The sequence below is a fragment of the Herpailurus yagouaroundi genome, unplaced genomic scaffold (assembly GCF_014898765.1).
Source record: "Herpailurus yagouaroundi ecotype Mexico unplaced genomic scaffold, PumYag 205, whole genome shotgun sequence".
NCBI lineage: Eukaryota > Metazoa > Chordata > Mammalia > Carnivora > Felidae > Herpailurus > Herpailurus yagouaroundi.
The window spans coordinates 3,872,441-3,894,864 of record NW_024412436.1 but is presented as its reverse complement, the minus strand read 5'-3'; the positions used below and the strand labels follow the sequence as shown (position 1 = coordinate 3,894,864).

Sequence of the window (22,424 nt, the reverse complement as noted above, 5' to 3'; positions counted from 1 at the left end):
AAACAGACACAGAGAGACACACAAAATGAGAAGACAGAGGAATATGTCCCAAATGAAAGAACAAGACAAAACCACAGCAAGAGACCTAAGTGAAATGAACATAAGCAATATGCCTCGTGGAGAATTTACAGTACTAATCACAAAGATACTCACTGGACTTGAGAAAAGAGTGGAAGACATCAGTGAGAATACTCACTGGACTTGAGAAAAGAGTGGAAGACATCAGTGAGAATACTCACTGGACTTGAGAAAAGAGTGGAAGACATCAGTGAGACCCTTAACACAGAGATTAAAAAAAGAACCAGAGATGAAGAAATAAAAAATAGACTTGATAAAAAATAGCAGGCTAGAGGAAACAGGAACAAATTAATGACCCAGAAGACAGAGTAATGTACAATAACCAAGATGAACTAATAAGAGAAAACAATTCTGCAAAATGAGAATAGGGTTAGAGAACTCAGTGACTCCACCAAGCATAACAACATTCATATTATACAGATCTGAGAATAATGAGAGCGAGGAAAGGGATAGAAAGTACATTTAAAGAAATAATAGCTAAAAACATCCCTAATGCGGGGAAAGAAATGGATATTCATACCCAGGAGGCACAGATCCCCCAACAAAATCAAGGCGGTCTATACCAAGACACATAGGATTAAAGTGGCAAAAAGAAGTGATTAAAAAAAAATGTTTTTAACAGCAAAAAAGACAGTTATATACAAGAGAAAACCCATAAAACCCTCAGCAAATTTTTCAGCAGAAACTTTGCACACCAGCAGAATCTGCAGCTAAGAATACTCTATCAACCAAGGCTATCATTCAAAATAGAAGGAGATAAAGAGGTTCACAGACAAACAAAAACTAAGAGTTCATTCATGACAAGTGAAAACAAGCCCTACAAAAATGTTAAAGGGGACACTTTCCTTGGGAAAGAAAAGACCATAAGTGAGAGTATGAGAAGTAGGAAATCTAGAAGTGGCAAAAATAAATATACCTGTAAAAATCACACAAGGGATTCACAAAATGAAAGGATGTGAAATATGGCACCATATACTTAAGATGTGGGGGAAAGAGGTGTAAAGAATGTGATCAAACATAAGCGGCCATGAACTTAATATGGACTGCTAGATGCAGAGGATAGTAAATACAAACTGAATGGTAATCACAAATCAAAAATCAGTAACAGATATGCAAAAAATAAAGAGAAAGGAATCCAAGTATATCACTACTAAAGAAAGCCAACAAACCATGAAAGAGAACAAAAGAACAATCAGAGAAAAACTACAAAAAGAACCACAAAACAAATAAAATGTTAATAAATACATATCTATCATACTTACTTTGAATGAAAATGCTCAAATCAAAAGACATAAGGTGACAGAAAGGATTAAAAAAAACAAAACAAAAAGCAAACATGCAAAACAAGACCCATCTATATGTGCCTACAAGAGATTCATTTCAGATGGGAAGGCACCTAGAGATTGAAAGTGATGGGATGGAGAATCACTTATCGTGCAAATGGATGTCAAAAAAAAGACAGATGTTTTCACTCTTATGTGTATCCTGAGAAACTTCACAGAAACCCATGGGGGAGAGGAAGGAAAAAAAAAAAGAGGTTACAGTGGGAGAGAGCCAAAGCATAAGAGAATTAAAAACTGAGAACAAACTGAGGGTTGATGGGGGGTGGGAGGGAGGGGAGGGGAGGTGATGGGCACTGAAGAGGGCATCTTTTGGGATGAGCACTGGGTGTTGTATGGAAACCAATTTGACAATAAATTTCATATATTAAAAAAATAATAAAATAATAAAAAAAATTAAAAAAATAAAAAGAAAGCCAGAGTAGCAATGCTTGTATTGGACAAAATAGCCTTTAAAACAAAGACTGCAACAAGAGATAAAGAAGAGCACTATATCATAATAAAGGGGACAATCCAACAAGAAGATATAACAATTGAAAATATGTATGCACCAAACATGATAGCACACAAATACATAAAACAAACATAAAGGAAATATTTGACAGTAATACAATAGTAAAGACTTCGATACTCCCCTTATATTGGCAAACAGATCCTACAAGCAGAAAATCAACAAACGAACAGTGGCTTTTAATGACACAATGGACCAGATGGATTTCACAGACATATTCAGAACATTCCATCCTAAAATAGCAAAATACGCATACTTTTCAGGTGCACATGGAATATTCTCCAAGAAAGAATGCATATTAGGCCACAAAACAAGTCTCAACAAATTCAAAAAGGCTGAAGTCATATCATGCATGTTTTCTGACCACAATGTTATGAAACTGATAATCAATCACAAAAAAAAATCTGGAAAGAGCACAAATACATGGAAGTAAAATAACATGCTAGTAAACCATGACTGGGTCAACCAAGAAATCAAAGAAGAAATCAAAAATTACATGGAAACAAATGCAAAAGAAAACACAATGGTCTAAAATTTTTGAGATGCAGCGAAAGTAGTTCTAAGACAGAAGTTTATAGCAATACAGGACTACTTCAAAAACAAGAAAAGTCTCAAATAAACAACCTAATCTTACACCTAAAGGAGATAGAAATGAAAAAGGACAAACATAGCCAAAGTTAGCAGAAGGAAAGAAATAATAAAGATTAGAGGAAAATAAATGATATAGGGGTGACTGGCTGGCTCAGTCAGTTAAGCTTACAACTTTTCGGCTCAGGTCATGATCTTGCGGTTCATGAGCTCGAGCCCCACATCGGGCTATCTGCTGTCAGCATGAAAACTGCTTTGGATCCTCTTTCCCCATATCTCTTTGCCCCTCCCATGCTCGTTCTCTCTCTCTCTCTCTCTCTCTCTCTCTCTCTCTCTCTCAAAAAATAAATAAACATAAATAGATAGATAGATAGATTAGATAGATAGATACATAGATACATAGATAGATAGATAGAAGTAAATATATAGAACAGATCAATGAAACCAGGAGCTGGTTCTTTGGAAATATCAACAAAATCAATAAACCTGTAGCCAGACTCATCAAAAAAAAATATGTTTTTTTGGAGGGGCAGTGCCTGGGTGGCTCAGTTGGTTAAGTATCTGACTTGATTTCAACTCAAGTCATGATCTCATGGTTTATGAGTTAAAGCTCAGCGTCAGGCTCTGTGCTGACAGTGCGGAGCCTGCTTGAGACTCTCTCTTACCTGCTTTCTCTGTCCCTCCCCTGTTCTCTTGCTCTCAAAATTGAATAAACTTTTAAAAAAAGGAAGACAGAGAGAGATGACTCACGTAAACAAAATCACAAATGAAAGAGGAGAAATAACAACCAACAGCACAGAAATGCAAACAATTATAAGAGAATATTATGAGAAATTATATGCGAACAAATTGCACAACCTAGAGGAAATGGACAAATTCCTAGAAACATATAACCTACCAAAAGTAAAGCAAGAAGAAACTGAAAATTTGAACAGACCAATTACCAGCAATGAAATTAAATTTGTAATCATAAAACTCCCAAAAAACAAGTACAGGACCAGATGGCTTTATAGGTGAATTCTACCAAACATTTAAGTAACAGTTAACACCTATTCTTCTCAAACTATTCCATAAAATAGAAAAGGAAAGAAAACTTCCAAATTCACTCTATGAAGCCAAAATTACTCTGATACCAAAAACAGATGAAAAACCTATCAAAAAAAAAAAAAAAAAAGGAACTACAGGGGCCAATACCTCTGATGAACACAGATGGAAAAGTCTCACAAAATACTAGCAAACTGAATCCAACAATATATTAAAAAATCATTCACATGACCAAGTAGGATTTGTTCCCAGAATGCAAGGCTGGTTCAATATCCATAAATCAATCAACGTGATACATCATGTCAATAAGAGAAAGAATAAAAACCATGTATGATCATTTCAATAGATGCAGATAAAGCATTTGAAAAAGTACAACATCCATTCATGATAAAAACTCTCAATAAGGTAAGTCTAGAGGGACCATATCTCAACATAATACAAAGAGGAATGACTCAAATAAATAAAATCAGAAATAAAAGCAGAGATATTATACCAAAGAAATATAAAGGATCAAATAAACTATTATAATCATATGACAACAAACTGGACAATATAGAGGAAATCGATAAATTCCTGGAAATATCTAACCTACTAAGACTGAATCATAAAGAAACAGAAAATCTGAAGAAACCAATAAGGAGATTGAATGAGAAATCAAAAATCTCCCAACAAGAAAAGCCCAGGACCAGATAGGTTCCCCTGGTAAGGTATACCAAACTTAAGAATTATGCCAATCTTTCTCAAACTTTTCTAAAAAACTGAAGAGGAGGGACTACTCCCAAATTTATTATATGAAGACAGTATTACCCCAATCCCAAAGCCAGGTAATGACACTACAAGAGAAGAAAACTACAGGCCAATAACCCTGATAAATATGGAGGCAAACATTTTCAACTAAATATTAGCTAACTGAATTCAACACCACATTAAAACAATTACACACCATGATCAAGTGGAATTTATACCTAGGATGCAAGGATGGTTCAATATACACCAGTCAATAAATGTGATACACATTAACAGAGTAAAAGAAAAAAAATCACATGAACATCTCAACAAATGGAGAAAAATAGGTGACAAAATATAACTTCCTTTTATGATTAAAAACTCTCAAAAATTTTCATATGGTAGGAATGTACCTCAACATAGTAAAGGTCATATATGGCAAGCCTTCTCTTATATAAGAAATAGAACAAGGGTGCCCAATCTTACCACTCCTATACAACACAGTAATTGACATCCTAGCCAGAGCAATTAGGTAAAAAAGGCAGCAAAATTAGAAAAAAAGACATAAAACTGTCTTTGTTTGTAGATATGTTATGATCCAATATATGAAAATCTTAAAGACTGCACCAAAAAAACTGTTAGAAATAATAAATGCAGCAAAGTTACAGGGTACAAAAATAAACATACAAAAATCAATTGCATTTCTACACAGTAACAATAATATATGAAAACAATCTTATGTCAACATAAGCATCAAAAACAATAAAATACTTATGAATAAATTTAACCAAGGAGGTAAACGATCTGCATACTGAGAACTGTAAGACTTTGATGAAAGAAACAGAAGGCGACACAAGCAAATGGAAAGATATCCCATGTTGATGGATTGAAAGGATGAATATTGTTTAAATGTCCATATTACCCAAACCCATCTATACATTAAATGCAATTTCTATTAAAATTCCAATAACATTTTTCACAGAAATAGAAAAAAAACCCCAAAATTTGTACAGAATCACAAAAGGCTCTAATTGACTAAACCAATTTTAAGAAAGAAAAACAAAGCTGGAATCATCACATTCCCTGATTTCAAACTCTACTACAAAACTATCGTAATCAAAACAGTATGGTACTGGCACAAAAACAGACACACAGATCAATGGAAAGAATCTAGAGCACAGAAACAAATCCTCATATATATGGTCAACTAATATTTGACAGAGAAGCCAAGAATACCCAGTAAGGAAAGGATTGTGTTTTTAAGAAATGATGTTAAGCAAAAAGGAATATCACACAGGAAAATGAAATTGGACTCCTATCGTAAGTATTATTTTGTAAAAATTATTTTACACCATAAAATGACATATAACCAATCTAGTAAAATCATATCATTAAAGAATGTTTAATGACATGAGAGAAAGCTCAGTACTATTTAGGGTATCATGAACTACAAAACATTATACACACTTTGATCCAAATTTTATTTATGAAATTGCTAACTCTTAGTGATAATATTATGGGCCACATTTCCTTCACCAAACTTTATTTCACTCCTAATTTTTCCGTAATGGCCATGTATTACTTTTATACTCACAATAAAAATATTATTTGCAAAATACAAATTCAGAAGAATAGGGCAAAGTCTTCAAGGAAAGATACGAGAAAAAGGATAAAGTGGAAAGTTTCAACAGAGAAGGAAAACACACTTCCTTGGAACTAGAATGAAGAATGAGCGTGAGTTCAGAAATAAATGGTGTGAAGGCAGAAATTTAAGAGATCATATTCAATAACCATACTTTTCTCTGTGAAATAGAAGATAATGCTATCTTTTTATGGAGAGGAGGCTGAATTGTAAGAGGGCTGAGGAAAATAATGGAGGTTTAACATTGCTATTTTGAGAATTAGCAGAAAGAAGGACAGAAAAAGATTTCCAGAGGACAGTAATCGGCCCAGCTTTGTTTGGAGATCATACTTTACATAAACAAGAGTCTATACAACAGTATAACATTCATCTACCAGACCATTCAGTGCATGTATAAGAATGAGGTAGGCACATGCTTGAGTGGATCTAAGTTTGGGGTTTTTGGAGTGTGGACAAAGGACAAGAGAGTAAAGACCCTGAGAATGCTATAAAAAGGGCAAAGGTATGAACAATGGAGTCTAGGTTGAACAGAGAAGGAAGTCAGAAAGTGGCATTACAGTGTCAGAAAATGGAAGGGTCTACAGCCTAGAAGTTTCAGTCAAGTCAAAGGGACACTGGGAAGAGGATCAAGAGGCCAAGGAATCCAGAAAGCTACGGCAGACATTACTATAATAGAGATTAAGTTCGAAGACGTGTCTCTGCTCTGGATGTCAACAAAAAATAGAGCATGGTCTATTCCCAGAAAACTGGGAAGCAGAATGATAAAAGATAATTGACAGAAGTTGTCCATTCAGCTCTCAGGCCAAGTACTGGGTGAATCTTTCACATGGATGTTCTTGTGCCAATCTGATGATAAGAACTGGGATGAAGAGAAAGACTATATAATCAGGGGTTCCCAGCCTTCAATGAATAAAGGAATGTGACCAGAAGGTCAATAGGTAACAGAAGCGACAGACTTTGACTCCCAAGCATTTCTCTTGCAAGTCTACCACAAGTCCCTGCACATTCATGGAAAAAGAACTGCATTTCAAACTATCAGGATACTTTGACTTTAATCCGAAAAGCAGTAAAGGCTACTCAATAGCCGGTGAAAGACCACTGTGACAATCAAATGAATGGAAAATATCATCAAATTTTAAAAAGCCACTTTTTGTGTGAGAAAATATTTGATTGGTTGATTGACTGAGACAGAGACAGCATGAATCAGGGGAAGGGGCAGAGTGAGAGAGAATCCCAAGCAGGCTCCCAGCTCAGCACGGAGTCCAATGTGGGGCTCGATCCCACACCCCTGGGATCATGACCTGAGCCAAAATCAAGAGTCAGATGCTCAACCGACTGAACCACCCAGGCACCCCCCAAATATCTGACTCTTAATTCAGCCAGGTCATGGGATAATGTTTTCAAAGCCCCTGAAGATAGATAATCACCTGACCAAAAATTCAGATTTTCTGAAACAGGATCCTTTACATAAAATATTTTACAAACATATTTTTTCATAAAGCAAGACCTACCTATGCAAGCGTATTTGGCTCGTCATCCCCATCAGCCCAAGAACAAATATATTCTGCACAGTTTTTCCAGATAATTTACCACTTCTTTGGTGGCTCTTTCAGTGTCCTGATGGCTCAGCAGGAAAACTGCAAAGCTACTCAACAGTGAAATTCTTGGGCAGGTGCAATCAAAACCTCCTCCAGAGGCAAATCTTAGGTTTTCTGCCTAAGGAGATGGATTTTTTGCAGATGATGGTGTGGTGAGTGAATGTTTCTCTCACGACAAAGAAACACGTTGTGATCTTTTTTCCTTTCTGCGCAGTAGACTCCAACATTTTTCAAGCACCCTTATCGTTAAACTACGTAAATACGTCAAAACATGTATTTTTAATAGATTATATACATGTACTCTTATCAATCCGTACAGGAAATTTTAATAAATTTCATTTCTCTCTTATTTTTGATAGAGTAAATAAATAAAAATGGAAAGCCTAATATACCCCTCCCCACCAGGGAACTGTCTTATAAACCACCCCCTTCTTTCAGACCACTTCTAGACAGACTGGAAGACATTCTGTTCGTACACAATGTGCGCTTCCTTCCAGCTATAAGAGAAAGAATCTGCCAACAGTGCAGACATCAATGATGAAAGTGATGTCAATCTATAACATAGACAGTGACAGAGTGGCCTAATGGTCACTATAAGGCTAAACCTTCTTTTGAATCAACTTACAAAGTAGTTCTACATCTTAAAAAGGAATAAAGAGAAAAAGAACCCACTTGAGTAGATGAAATATTTTTAGGGGCAGGTGGGCGTCGTTTAAGTGCTGACTCTTGATTTCAGCTCAGATGATGATCTCACAGTTGTGAGATTGAGCCTCTTGTGGGGCTCCTCACAGGGAGGGGGCTGAATTAAGATTTTTTTCTCCCTCTATCCCTCTCTGCCCCTCTTCTGTTCGTGTGCGTGCTTTGTCTCTCTCTCAAAACAAAAATTCTTCTTTAAATAATGAGTTAATACCAGATGTTAGGTATGCACAAAAATACAGCCAGTCTTTTATTAATCTGTCAAGTATTCATTGCATGGCCATGACATACCTGGCATTTTCCCTACACACTAATTATATTTACATGTGTCATAACCCACAGTCTCTCTTTAGATGTGGAAATGACTGTGCAGTGACGAAATGAGTTTCTAAATTATTTCAATGTAATACAGTACCTGAGTAGATTGGCACACTGGCAGCTTGAAGTGAGACTGCCGTTCATCAATTCCACCTCCTAAAACTAGACCGTAAGTTCCTCAAAGATAAGCACTGCGTTTATTTGATCATCTCTACAAACCTAGAGTAGCACCTAGCAGAGTGACCGGCATTCAATGCCGTGAGCATTCAATGCTTACAATTTTGTTGGAGGGGTGGGAGAAGAGGGAGAAAGAAAGGGAGGAGGAGAAGAAGAAAATAAACCAAAGCCTGGGAACAAACTGGAAGAGCCATTTTATTGCCCCTAAAATGGTTTGACTATAACCACTAATGGTATTTTTTCTGATGAGACATATGTGTGTATGTGTATATATGTATATGTATACGTATATATGATATACGTATACATATATATACAGAGAGAGATCAAAAGCATATGATCTTGCTTAAAACCCTGCACTTACACTTAGTATATAATTCAAGACTCTGAGCCTCAAGAGGAGAATCCATCCTTGCCCATTCCAGGCTGAGCTAGGTGCTAATATTCTGGGCTCCGTCGTACATAGTGCAAGCATCTAACACTACAATTGGCACAGAACATGGAAAGTAGCCACTTCATATACTGTCCACTCATAAACTGTAAGCTCTTTGAGACTCCTATCTTTATGTTCACAAATACTAGCACAGATTCAGTAAATACTGAATGACGGAAAGAACAAACATCTCATTCTCCTTCTGTTCTAGTTACCTCTTTAATTCGCTCATATGTTCAGTCAGCCGTTCAACTCACCATTTTAATTATCTTAAAGAATCAATAAACAAAAAGCCGTCTTGGCCAACAGAAATCGGATACAAAAATGGCGAACACCAAGGTCTATTCATTCATATGACCAAAAAGTATCTCTTTCTAATGTCTTATGATTAAGCATCAATAAACACTCAACATCATCACCCTTTTCTCTTAATGTCCTCTACGTCAGAATCACGTTTTAATAATCACTCTTTCACAACCACATGGATTACTTACTTCTATTCTTCCTTCTCCCTGAAAAGACATATAGTAGGTCCTGCCACCTCTTTCTCTAATGATGTCATCAGGTCTGCTCTTAACTGTTTCTAGAGCCCCTACCTTTAACGCCTTCCAATTGACTTCCAATGGAGTCAAGGGAACGACTCCATACACTCAAAATTAAGCTAAATATAAGGAATTGCTGTTTCTTACTACATGGGATTCCACTTACACAGAATCCACAATTTTAACCTGGTTTTTAAGGCTACTCATCTCTCACTCATCTCTACCAGCATTTGCTACCTTGTTTCCTCTATCTGCTCCTTTACTCAACAATCCCTCAACATTTGCGTTTTACCTGAACTAACAATATTTTAGTCCTTATTTGTATGTTTCTTCGCAAGTGTTCTAAAAGATCATCATGTGTGTGCTCTTTGATCTCTGAGAATGGGTGGACTGCTTTCCCCTCCAGGGAAAATCTAGCAAGCACTCTTACACAAGTTGACTTCTCAATAGGTGCTGTTAACTTGCCGTCCTACATCTAAGGGAACTCAATAAATGCTGTCTGGATTAAACTGAATTGGATGCTCATCTTCAATAAACTATTTATAAGTGAAAATAAAATAAAGAGAATACATTTAAATTACAGTGTTGAAAATCAGTAATGCTTCCCATAATCCTACTCGGCCTTTATCATCTGCATGGAGATTTCTCATGTGTATTCTAATGCTACTTCTGTTTTTCAGCCCCCATCTCCCTCCTCTTCACCCCTCTTGCCACCCAACATCCATATGAAGGAAACCCAAAGCAAAATGAAAAGGACACTAGAGAATATCAAGTTTCATATAAGCCCCACTGCTCATATTTATGCATCTGGTTATGAGGCCACCATATCAATATTCTTCACACTGAGAGCTTTATTTAGAGCCTCCCTATGTCAAAGGACAATTAATATCTTAGATAAGTTCTATCAGAGTGCTTGATAAATTCACTTTTCTAGACAATTTAGCAAGAAGACACAATAAAAGAAAATGCCACAGTAAAGGTTTCTGCTCATTTTATACTGTCACGAGGCTAATAAAAAATTCACTTTTTTCTTGGATTATTATATTAAAAAATTCTCCAGAACGCTAGTTTGAATAAAAATCTGTCTGATGTAGTCATTTTGGTATTATCTCTTGTAAAGAAGAAATTTAATCAAGACTGTTGATATATTTAGCTACCGAATAGAACAAATTTGATTAACATTTTAAACACTAACTTACAGGATCAGCTGGTCCACAGAATTCTCGAAATGTCTTTGTAGGATTATTCTGTTGAATCTCCAGTGCTACACAAGGGCCGGAATACATTTCTGTCACCATCTCCTATGACATGTAATGTAAAAGTTAGTAAAATTTAATGATCCCTTACTCCTCCTCCTTCAATTGCACCACTATTCCAAATCTTAAAATCTTAGTTATCTGTGAATTCTCATGAATCCCACATGCCAAAAGCTCCCAGGTTTTGTCCATTTTTCCTGCAAAAAATGTGTTTTAGGTATATTCCTTCATCTCCATTCCTACCTACTAACATCATTTTAATGTACTGCTTTACCAGTTGGCACTTTCATTAATTGAAATGGTCTTCTCATACCTCTTCCTTCTAAAGGGTACCTCCTCTTAAATAGAGTTCTGTTGAATGGACATTTCTTTCTTTTTTTTTAAGTTTATTGATTTATTTTTGAGAGAGACAGAGAGAGAGAGAGAGAGAGAGAGAGAGAGAGAGAAGGAGGGAGGGAGGGAGAGGGGCAGAGAGAGGGAGAGACATAATCCCAAGCAGCCTCCATGCCATCAGCAGCATAGCGTGACATGGGGCTCGGACCCACAAACTGTGAGATCGTGACCTGAGCCAAGATCAATATTCGGACGCTTAACTAAGCCACCCAGGCACCCCTCGAATGAACATTTCTAAGGATACAAATGCCAAAGTGTTTCTTCCAAAGACGCTTTCAAAAATCATAATCATGTTCAGAAATGAAGAAAACGGAGACTAGATCTCATAGTAAACATCTAGAAATTAGTATGTAGAAACAACAGTTTTCAAAAACTAGGTGACAGGCAGCACAGTATGACCCCTGAGACAGGGGAATCAAATGAAGTAAGCCACATGACTGCCCATCTTTCTGCTTGGAGGAAGTTTCCAGACAATGCGACAGGGAGAGGAAACACAACAGAGCCCAACACTCTCACTAAGAAGAAGAGATAAAGACTGGAATTCAGGGAGGCCACTGCAGCTAGAATGTGAGGACAGACCACTAGAGGAGGTGGGAGAACTACGGAAGAGTAAGCTATTGGGATCTGCAGAGAAGTTCACCTGAGTTTTTGGCTAAGAGTCTGTACATGTGTAGAGGAAACCAGCCAAGGCTGAGAACTACCAGAAGCAGTAAGTGAAACCATCCAGAGAGACAGCACAAGGCTGAGAAGACTTTGCATTTCCATCAGCCAGACTGGAAAGCCCTCACACGATACACAGGGCATCGGGTAGAGTCCTCAGAAGGGTACTGCACCGTAACAGTTGGCCTTACATATGGAATGCTCTGTATCCATCCTCTAAAGCTTAAAAGCAAGTCTTGAAAGGGTCAGACTGATCCCAAGTAACATAGTGAGTGCCCAAACTACATCAAATACTCTTCCAAGGAATATGACATACCTACCATGCATGTAACACTATAAACTGCACATCATCCAGTATCCAATAAAAATTACCAGGCATACAAAGAAGAAAATGTGAACCATCATTAGAAGAAAACTCGATGAATTGATACAGATCCAACAATGACAGAAATGATGTTGGTTACATAAGAATGTTAAAACAGCTAATGTAAATAGGCTCTATCTGCTCAAATTACAGGAAGAAAACATGGACATCATGCAGAGAAAATCAACATTAAAAAGACCCAAAGAGTAGCCTACTGAATCGCTAGGCTGTGCACCTGAAACTAATGTAACACTTTATCAAATACACTTAAAAAAAATAAAAAAAAGAACCCAAATGGGACTTCTAGAGATAAAAACTACATCTGAATTAAATACACTGAATGGGAAGGACAAAATAAAATACAACAGAAGGACAATAAATATAAGGAAATGCAACACCAACTATTCAAAAGCAAGCACAGAGGGGGGTGGTTCAATTAGTTGAACATCCAACTCTTGATTTCGGCTCCGGTCATGATGCCAGGGTTGTGGGATTGAGCCCTGCTTTGGGCTCCACACTGAGCATGGAGCCTGCTTGAGATTCAATCTCTCTTTCTGCCCCTCTCCCGTGCTCAGGTGCTTTCTCTTTCTCTAAAATTAAAAACAGAAAAGGCAAGCACAGAGAAATAGAAGAATGGATACAAATATCCCACAATAATTTTTTTCAATGACATGCTAACATATGCATATATAAACTGGATTCCCAGAAGAAAAGGAGGGGTGATGAATAACTATTCCGAGAATTGCTAAAAAATACTCAAATTTGATGAAAATCATAAGCCAAAAAGGTGCAACAGAGTCCAAGAATAAATGCAAAGTACAGTAAGACGATAATTAAATTGGCTAAAACCAAAAAACCAAAAATCTCAGTAACAAAAAAGCCTTTAAAAACAACCAAAAAAAAAAAAAAAAAAGACATAGAACAGTAGAACAAAGCTAAGGACATAAATGACAACAAAAATCTGTCAATCTATAATTCTATACCCAGGTGGGAAGATATTTCTCACAAATGAAGGAAAAATAACTTTTTCCAACAGAAAAAATGTGACAGAATTCACTACCAGCAGCCCTATACCGTAAGAAATGTTAAAGGAAGTTCTTCAGATAGAAAAAAAATCATGCCAGACAAAAATATGGATCTGCAAGAACAATGGTAAACATGTGGGCAAATATATTTTTTAGTTGGTGTGCAAGATATTTATTTAAAGCAAAAATATTAAAAAATGCATTATAGGGTTTATAATAGAAATAAAATGTAGGACAACCACAACACATAAGAAGAGGGGGAATGGAAGGATACTGTTTTAAGGTTCTTATCTGTACATGAAGCGGTATAATGAAAAAGATGATCAAAGAAAAGAGCCTCTCAGTGTCTGGAACACTCAATCAATGTTCTTTTCTTCTCTACATGGGGAATAATACTTCAGGAAGAAATGAAAATAAATATAAAGACTTTGAGGCAGAAGTCCAGGTGATGTGCGTGACTATCAGGAGCAAAGGGAGACTAGAGAAAATAAGAGAGGAGGCCAGATTGTGGAGAGTTCGCGGCACATAATGACAAAGTAAAATAAAAGTAATTTATTACAGAACACTATTTAAATATTAATTGGAACTCAGTCATCATACTTAATAGAAATTTCAGAAGTTGAAAGAGGAGGGAAGTGCTTCACGATTAAGATGGTACACAGAACCCTAAATGTATCCCCCTGAAGTCACTTTGCTATTTCACAAAGGTCATATGTAATTGACTTTTTATGGATAATTATGTTGAGTCTGACCTTCTGTCTCATGACATTGAGGTACTGCCTATGAATAAATGTCAACGGCCAAGTTCTCAGCAGGGGCAGTAGACAGCATGAATATGTTATCCAGAAAGAAAAGGAGTGAATTTTGCCTGCTTTTCTTTCATTTGTGTCTCTCCTTGCCTTTCAGTGTTAATCACAGATACCGTTAAAAATACAGACATAAAGGGCTATGCAAATGCACAACATGGAAAGAAAAAACACGTTGGAAAAAGGACTCTATCAAAAGCATAATGTGCTGCTTAAAAAAACAAAATGGACTCAACAAAATTCTCAAGTCACCTAGGTTTTTTAATTAAGTAAAAAGTTAACAAAAACAAAAAAGAACATGCTTGTTTCCTTCACAGCCCTTTGACTCCTGTCCTTTAGGTATTTAGGATGGGATCATGTGATTTAATGTCTATCCTCACTAGAACATAAGCTCCATAAATGCAGATAGTGTGCTTTTGTTGTTGTTGTTGTTCATCTCTGTATTCTTGGCATCGAACACATTGTTTGGCACATAGTAGACAGTCTATGTAGTAAATAAGTGGATCGTGATGATACAATAAGATAGGAATTATCACTTTTTTGTGTTTGTAAATGCTGACGCAGCAAATGCAAGTATAAATGATCAACACCGAATCTACTGTAAGGAATTATGTCAAATACAATAATAGCGATAGTAATAACAAAACAGCTAATACTCTCTCAGTACTCTCAATATGTGAAACTCCTTCACGGGATTTTTTTTCATTTAATTATCACAGCAATCTCATAAAGTACATAATAGAATTATTTCCATGTTATAGATGGGTAAACTAAGGCTTAAAGAAGGCAAATACCTTGTCTAAGGCCACACAACTGGTAGACTGGCATTTGAACCTAGCATCTGACTCCACAAGTTTTTGGTGAGAAGGGAATTGAGTTCAGAAAGCTGAAAGTTGGTTGCACTGAATTTTGAGATAAGAAAAGTCTATACACAGTTTGAAGCAAGGAATGTGGGAACCCCTAGAACTCATGTATAGTATCTGGTACAATGTCAGTGATGTCGTCCTATTTCACACTGTATATCCTACATTTAAGAGGACCATTTCACCCACAAATCTTTAAGTTTAGGCTAATAAAATGAATGGACTTGCTGTTATGACCTTAGAGGTCTTATCATTTATTTTAAAACACGAATCTGAAGACAAGCAGGGTAAAGTGTTATGCGAAAAGACAGAGTAAGAATCAAATCACCTGTTTCTGTCCCTTTAGGTTGCCTCTTAAGATTACTTTTATAGGCTCTTCTTTCTGAATTAGATAAACCTCCTAAAGTTAAGAGACACATAGTACTATGCAGCATTTAAAAATTTACCTCTTCCTTGAACTTAAACTCAAGCTCCGAATATTAACGGTCATGAGAACTAAGAGTTTTGATGGGATATACAATTGTCACAATAACAAGTGACACTCAGGATTTGCTAGCCAATTTTTGGTGTCCCAAATTAAGCAGTGAAAGATACCGCAACCATATGCATTTGCAGTGTATGGATCCAGACCCTTACACTTTGAACAAAACAGAATTTTAAGTGGGAAAAGAACTTTAAAAGCAGTAGAGATAATATACCGCCCGATTATTTACGTCAATAAAATATTCCTTGAATAAAAACATCCTTATTTCCCTCTGGATAACATTTTCAAAGAAAGAGCTCTCCTTAGTTGCAATAAAATTTTATATCCTATAAGTACAGAACATCTCTTAAAGATACCTGGATAATGTTCTGGTTCACGTAGACACCCCATTTTCCCATTAAGAGACAACTACAAACCAATTATGATTTGAAATATTTCTTTTACACTGAATAAATCATTTCAAGCTGAATAAAAGATGATAAGCATTACTAAAAATGACTCACGAGGCTATTAATTACTCTGAAATAATGTAGTTTTTTTCTACCAAACAGCCCATATATCCTTTTCTTAAGCAGGATCTGTTATTAATATTATAAGATTTAAATAGTAATTATAGAGAATATACTCCTGAAAATATCAGACAGAAGAAAGCATCAACACCAATTATTCTGGGATATCTTGACATTAAAGTATGATATTGCTACTGTCACTTAAATTCCTGATTTCTTAGGGGTGTCACCTCCACCCAGTGATGTTTTTATTTTTAACTCCCAAATCCCAAAATCAAAAAAACTCCACGAGTATATATTACGTAAAACATAAATTACATGCGTAGTATTTTAAAGCACAATATAGGAGACATTAAAGTTAGATGAGGGTTTTTTTTTTAAGTTATTTCCCAAAGGGAAATGTGGCCCACCTGAGGTAGGTACACAGACTACTAGTGTCCTCAACTATTTGTTACCAAATTCAATACTGTGTGATAGTGTATGATAATATAACTCAGGATCAGGGGATATGTCTCCATGAGTTTATCTCATATACAATTTATCTTATATAAAGCTATAATATAACACGGATTAAGGAAGGTAGAGGTTTTCAATCATATTTTTAAAGTAAAAATTGAACAAACAAAAGAAGGTTTGCAGGTGCTTGCTTGTGAAGGAAGGAAGGAAGGACGGACCATAACTCTAAAATGAAGAAGCAGGTAAGATTAAGGTTAGAGTCAGTAAGCTATAAAAGAAGGAAAACTACTCTGGCTCCTCTCAATCAGGGTGGAAACCACCAGTATGCTGAACACGAAATTTATTTCACAATTGGTCTTTACTCTGTAGGACTAAATAAGACAAAGGTTCAAACCAGTGCATTTTTCCTTTTTAAGGTCAGTCGAAAGGAAGAGTCATAGAGAAGGGGAGAAGAAGGGAATCTAGTCTCATTGTCAGGAATAGTAACCTTTATGCAAAAAAAAAAAAAAGTCAAAATTCTCTTTAAAGGAACCTAGGTCAGGAGGCAGTCCACTAGCACAAATAAATCTAAGATGATTTGATACAGAGGGGAAGGAAACTAATTTTGATAAAATATCTATGATGTGTTATTTTCAAGAACAATACTTGGCTTACTTGAACATAGTCATTTGTTTTCACGAATGTATTTCATTGCCCTCTAAACACCTTTTAAATATTATTTCTTCAGAGGAGGGGCGGAGTTCAAAGGGCGGAGAAGTAGGGGGACCGGGATTTCCCTTGTCCCTCAAGCAGAGCTGTACTGAGGTCAGAACCCCCAGAAACCCCCAGGAAATCAACCTGCAGAGCGGCAAAAGCATTTCCACACACGGAGGGAGACAGCTTGGTGGGAGGGAGGGAGGGTACGTGAACTGGGGGAGATAAAACGGAGTAGGCACAGAGGGGAGGGAACCCCTTCTTTGGAGAGACAAAAAGGGAGAGAGAGAGGAGGGCTGTGAAACTGAAGTATCAAGTTAGCACAACAGGAAAACCTCTCCGAACCACAGACTGGGGAGCGAGAATATGGACAGTGCCAGTTTCTATTCTGCAATAGAATAGAATTCTTGGGAGCCGAAACCCGGAGGTTTCAACTGCTTGCAACTTTGTCCGGAGGGAAGCTGGGTAGCCGGCACTTTCACTCTATTCTTTTTACACCTTTTCTCTCTCTTATTCTTTTTTATTTTCCTTTCTCTTTCTCTGGATTTAGCTGATTCTCTGTTTCGCCCTCTTTTCTCCCCTTTGATTTTTCTTCTTGTTTGGGATCAGGTTCCCCCTGACTTTTTACGTTTCTTCCACGGTTACTTCAACAAACAAATCAAAGCACACCTGGCTGAAGGTCCGAACACCCCACCACTACACGCAAGGAAGAGCTCTGCAGACAACCGACCAGCGGGAAAGAGCAGCAAAAATGCAACAACAGAGTGAACGCAACATACACGAAAAACACTTCCTGAAGTGCCAGGCCCTGGACAGTGTGTGACCCCTTTTTAATATAGTAGTACTCTCAGGTGCAGGATATGTAACAAGCTATTAAAACACGCAAAAGACAGAAACGTAGCCAAGATGACAAAAGGGAAGAATTCTCAAAAGAAAATTCAGGGAGAAATGACAGCCAGAGGCTTGTGCAAAACAGATACAAACAATATATCTGAACAAGAATTTAGCATAACAGTCGTAGGACTAATAGCTGGGCTTGAAAACAGCATTGTAGGCCCCAGGGAATGTCTTGCTGTAGAGGTCAAGGATCTAAGAACTAGTCATGATGAATTAAGAAATGCTATAATGCGGGGTGCCTGGGTGGCTCAGTCGGTTAAGCATCCACCTTCGGCTCAGGTCATGATCTCGCGGTCCATGGGTTCGAGCCCCGCGTTGGGCTCTGTGCTGACAGCTCAGAGACGGGAGCCTGTTTCAGATTCTGTGTCTCCCTCTTTCTCTGACCCTCCCCTGTTCATGCTCTCTCTCTGTCTCAAAAATAAATAAATGTTAAAAAAAAAATTAAAAAAAAAAAAAAAGAAATGCTATAATGCACCTGTGTGGCTCAGTCAGTTAGGCGTCCGACTTCAGCTCGGGTCATGATCTCACGGCTTGTGAGTTCAAGCCCCGCATCAGGCTCTATGCTGACAGCTCAGAGCCTGGAACCTTCTTCAGATTCTGTGTCTCCCTCTCCCTACCCCTCCCCCACTCATTCTGTCTCTTTCTTGTCAAAAACAAATAAAAACATTAAAAAAAATTAAAAAATAAAAAGAAATGCTATAAATGAGATGCAAAATTAACTAGTACAGTGACAGTGAGGACGGAAGAAGCAGAGTAGAGAACAAGTGAAATAGAAGATAAAATTATGGAAAATGACGAAGCCAAAAAACAGAGGGAAAGGAAATTACTAGATCACAAGGGGAGAATCAAAGAGCTAAGTGATTCCAGGGGCACCTGGGTGGCTCACCCAGTTAAGTGTCCGACTTCGGCTCAGGTCATGATCTCATGGTTCATGAGTTTGAGGCCCACATCGGGCTCTGTGCTGACAGCTCAGAGCCTAGAGCCTGCATCAGATTCTGTGTCTCCCTCTCTCTCTGCCCCTCCCCTGCTCGCACTCTGTCTCTCTCTCTCTCTCAAAAATAAACTTTAAAAAAAAATTTAAAGTGCTAAGTGATTCCATGAAACCAAACAATATCCATATCATAGGAATTCCAGAAGAAAAGCAAGAGACAGGGACAAAAGGTTTATTTGAACAAATTATAGCTGAGAACTTCCCTAGTCTGGGGAAGGAAACAGGCATCCAAGTCCACGAGGCACAGAGAACTCCCTTCCAAATCAACAGGAACAGGTCAACACCATGACATATCATAGTGAAATTGGCAAACTACAAAGCTAAAGAGAGAATTCTGAAAGCAGCCAGAGACCAACCGTCCTTAACCTACAAGGGTGCACACACAAGGGTAGTAGCAGACCTGTCCACTGAAACTTGGCAGGGCAGAAGGGATTAAATGTGCCGAACAGGAAAAATATGCAGCCAAGAATCCTTTGTCCAACAAGGCTGTCATTCAGAATAGAAGGAAAGATAAAGGCTTTCCCAGAAAAATAAGTATTTCTTCAGGGGCACCTGGGTGGCTCAGTCAATGAAGCATCAGCCTCTGGATTTTGACTCAGGTCATGATCTCACGGTTTGTGAGTTCGAGCCCCACATTGGGCTATACACTGACAGGGCACAGCCTGCCTGGGATTCTCTCTGTCTCCTTCTCTCTCTGGCCCTCCCCCTCTCTTTCTCTCTCTCAAAATAAATTAATAAACTTAAAAGAATAAAAATAAAATAAATATACTTCTTCAGTCTCAGCCATATTTTCGGATGATTCTACCTGCATTTATACCATTAAAATGGATGTTAAATACTGCTGTGGAGTTATACTGTACCATTAAGAACTATTTGCTTTTAACTTTCTAAAGCATCCTGGAGAGTCTTCTACCCTGAGAATATTATTAACTTCATAGATAACATTTAAGGGTGTCACTATGCCAGCAAGGTCTTTTGTGATTTTCTTGCACGCCTGTATATTTTTGTTTCATAAATGAAACAACATGATATTTTAATAGCTGATCCAGTGGCTCTCAGGGATAAGAACGCCTCAGTCACTGGATATGATCAGCTAGCAACTGGTGGACTTGTAAATACCTTCATGAGTATGAATAGATTTCAGATGAGATCCCCAACATTTAAGATACACAAAATGTTTTCAGTACCAATGCCTCACATTCGCTTTGATACTTACATTATACTCAGACACTACTCCTTTATAAACTTCATAAAACTCTTCAACGTTAACTCGATCCATGTTGAACTATATTGAAACAAAACAAAACAGAACAAAAGTCAACCAATAAAAGGACGCAAAATGTGCCACGCTTAGAACTCAACACTTAAGACCTCCTGGATGTATTTTCTTTCAAATCTAAACCTTGTGCAAATTAAATACTCTGAAAAAGTGTCGTTGAAGATAAACTCATCAATGATAAAAATGCGTAACATTTATTGAGCACTTGATATATCAAATATTGTTCTAGGACCTGCACGCCATCATCTCATTTAATCCCCTCAACAACCCCATGACATAAGTCACACGATGTACATAAGGGTTATGTAACCTTCAGATCTGTGTGTTCCATCTCAAGCAGTCTGACCTCACCTGTCATGCCCCTAGCCACTACACTATACCTCTCTTTGAATAAAGCCTCATTCTCCATGCACACGAAAAAATTTATATACAGTGTCATGTTGTTTACTGATAGATGAGCAGAAGCAGAACTATTACTAATGCAATGTACTTCCAATTTTGCAGCGGCCAAAAATAGTACCCTTTTCTCCCAAACATTTAGAAAAATCCCTACTTAGCATTTACACGAGTCATCTGGAAATTGAAATTCAAACCGAATTGTAAGAGAATGCTTATAAGATAAATCTATAAAGACTCTTTCTTATCCAGGCTGGATTCAAATTTAATTAAAAATAAAATTTCATTAAGTTCTAGTGTTGGGGCACCTGAGTGGCTCAGTCGGTTAAACATCCAACGGTTGATTTAGGCTCAGGTCATGATCTCCCAGTTCATGGGATCAAGCACCGGGTCAGGCTCTGCACTGACAGTAACAGTCAAAATAAATAATAAACAAAAAATAAGTCCTAGGGTCTCAAGAACTAAGACCTTAATTTTTTTTTTAAATTGGCTCAGAATTTAAAATTTTAGGGGCGGGGCGCCTGGGTGGCTCAGTCGGTTAAGCGTCTGACTTCAGTCAGGTCACGATCTCGCGGTCCGTGAGTTCGAGCCCCGCGTCGGGCTCTGGGCTGATGGCTCAGAGCCTGGAGCCTGCTTCCGATTCTGTGTCTCCCTCTCTCTCTGCCCCTCCCCCGTTCATGCTGTGTCTCTCTCTGTCTCAAAAACAAATGTTAAAAAAAATAAATTAAAAAAATAAATTAAAAAAATAAAATTTTAGGGGCACCTGGGTGGCTCAGTCAGTTAAGCTTCTAACTCTTGATTTCGGCTCAGGTCATGATCTCATGGTTTGTGGGATGGAGTCCTGTGTCGGGCTCTGTCCTGTCAGCAGGAACCCTGCTTGGGATTCTCTCTCTTCCTCTCTCTCTGTCCCTCCTCTGCTTGTGCACTTTCTCTCTCCTTCTCCCTCCTTCCCTCCCTCCCCCGCCCTCTCTCTCAAAATAAATAAACTTAAAAAAAATAGAATTTACAATTTTATTTTCTTCCCTATTTTGTTTCTTTATTGTTGCCAAAAATACAGATCACTAAGAAATTTCTGCCTGCCCAGGCAATAATTCACACTGGGAGGATTTATTTCATAGGCAACATAACTATAACAGTCAGTGAATTTTGTTTCGATTTCAGTGTTTTAGCCTACATTCCCACAACTTGTTGAATTTTTAATATAACAAAATAATAACAGAATATATAATTTAAATACTTATATTTTGTATTGGAAATTCCATGAGGCATTGTGTAGGGTTATTTTAATTTAATTTGCAATTTATTTTAATTTTCATTTGATTTGTAAAATAATCCACTGAGGCAAACAATAATGTTCTCGCTGACCGGCAGACCCACGAGTCTAGAGGGCAGCTGACCCATGATTCAGAAACAGAGCTTCCCGGGGCACCTGAGTGGTTCTGTCGGTTAAGCCTCCAACTTCAGCTCAGGTTAGGATCTCACAGTTTGTGAGTTCAAGCCCCGCATCAGGCTCTATGCTGACAGCTCAGAGCCTGGAGGCTGCTTCAGATTCCATGTCTCCCTCTCTCTGCCCCTCCTCTCTCTCTCTCTCAAAAACAAACATTAAAATTAAAAAGAAAGAAAGAAAGAAAGAAAGAAAGAAAGAAAGAAAGAAAGAAA

At 37.5% G+C, this 22,424-nt stretch overlaps 1 protein-coding gene across 3 annotated transcripts in view; it reads right to left on the bottom strand.

The window, feature by feature from the left end:
• The window catches only part of NME7 (NME/NM23 family member 7), a 262,404-nt gene that overhangs the window by 114,646 nt on the left and 125,334 nt on the right, over nucleotides 1–22,424 (bottom strand). For all 3 annotated transcript variants that reach the window (XM_040451736.1, XM_040451737.1, XM_040451738.1), the window contains 2 exons: nucleotides 20,307–20,375; nucleotides 10,893–10,994 (listed from right to left, as the gene is read on the bottom strand). In XM_040451736.1, coding sequence (XP_040307670.1) covers nucleotides 10,893–10,994; nucleotides 20,307–20,375 — 171 coding nt within the window. The remainder of the gene's footprint in view (nucleotides 1–10,892; nucleotides 10,995–20,306; nucleotides 20,376–22,424) is intronic.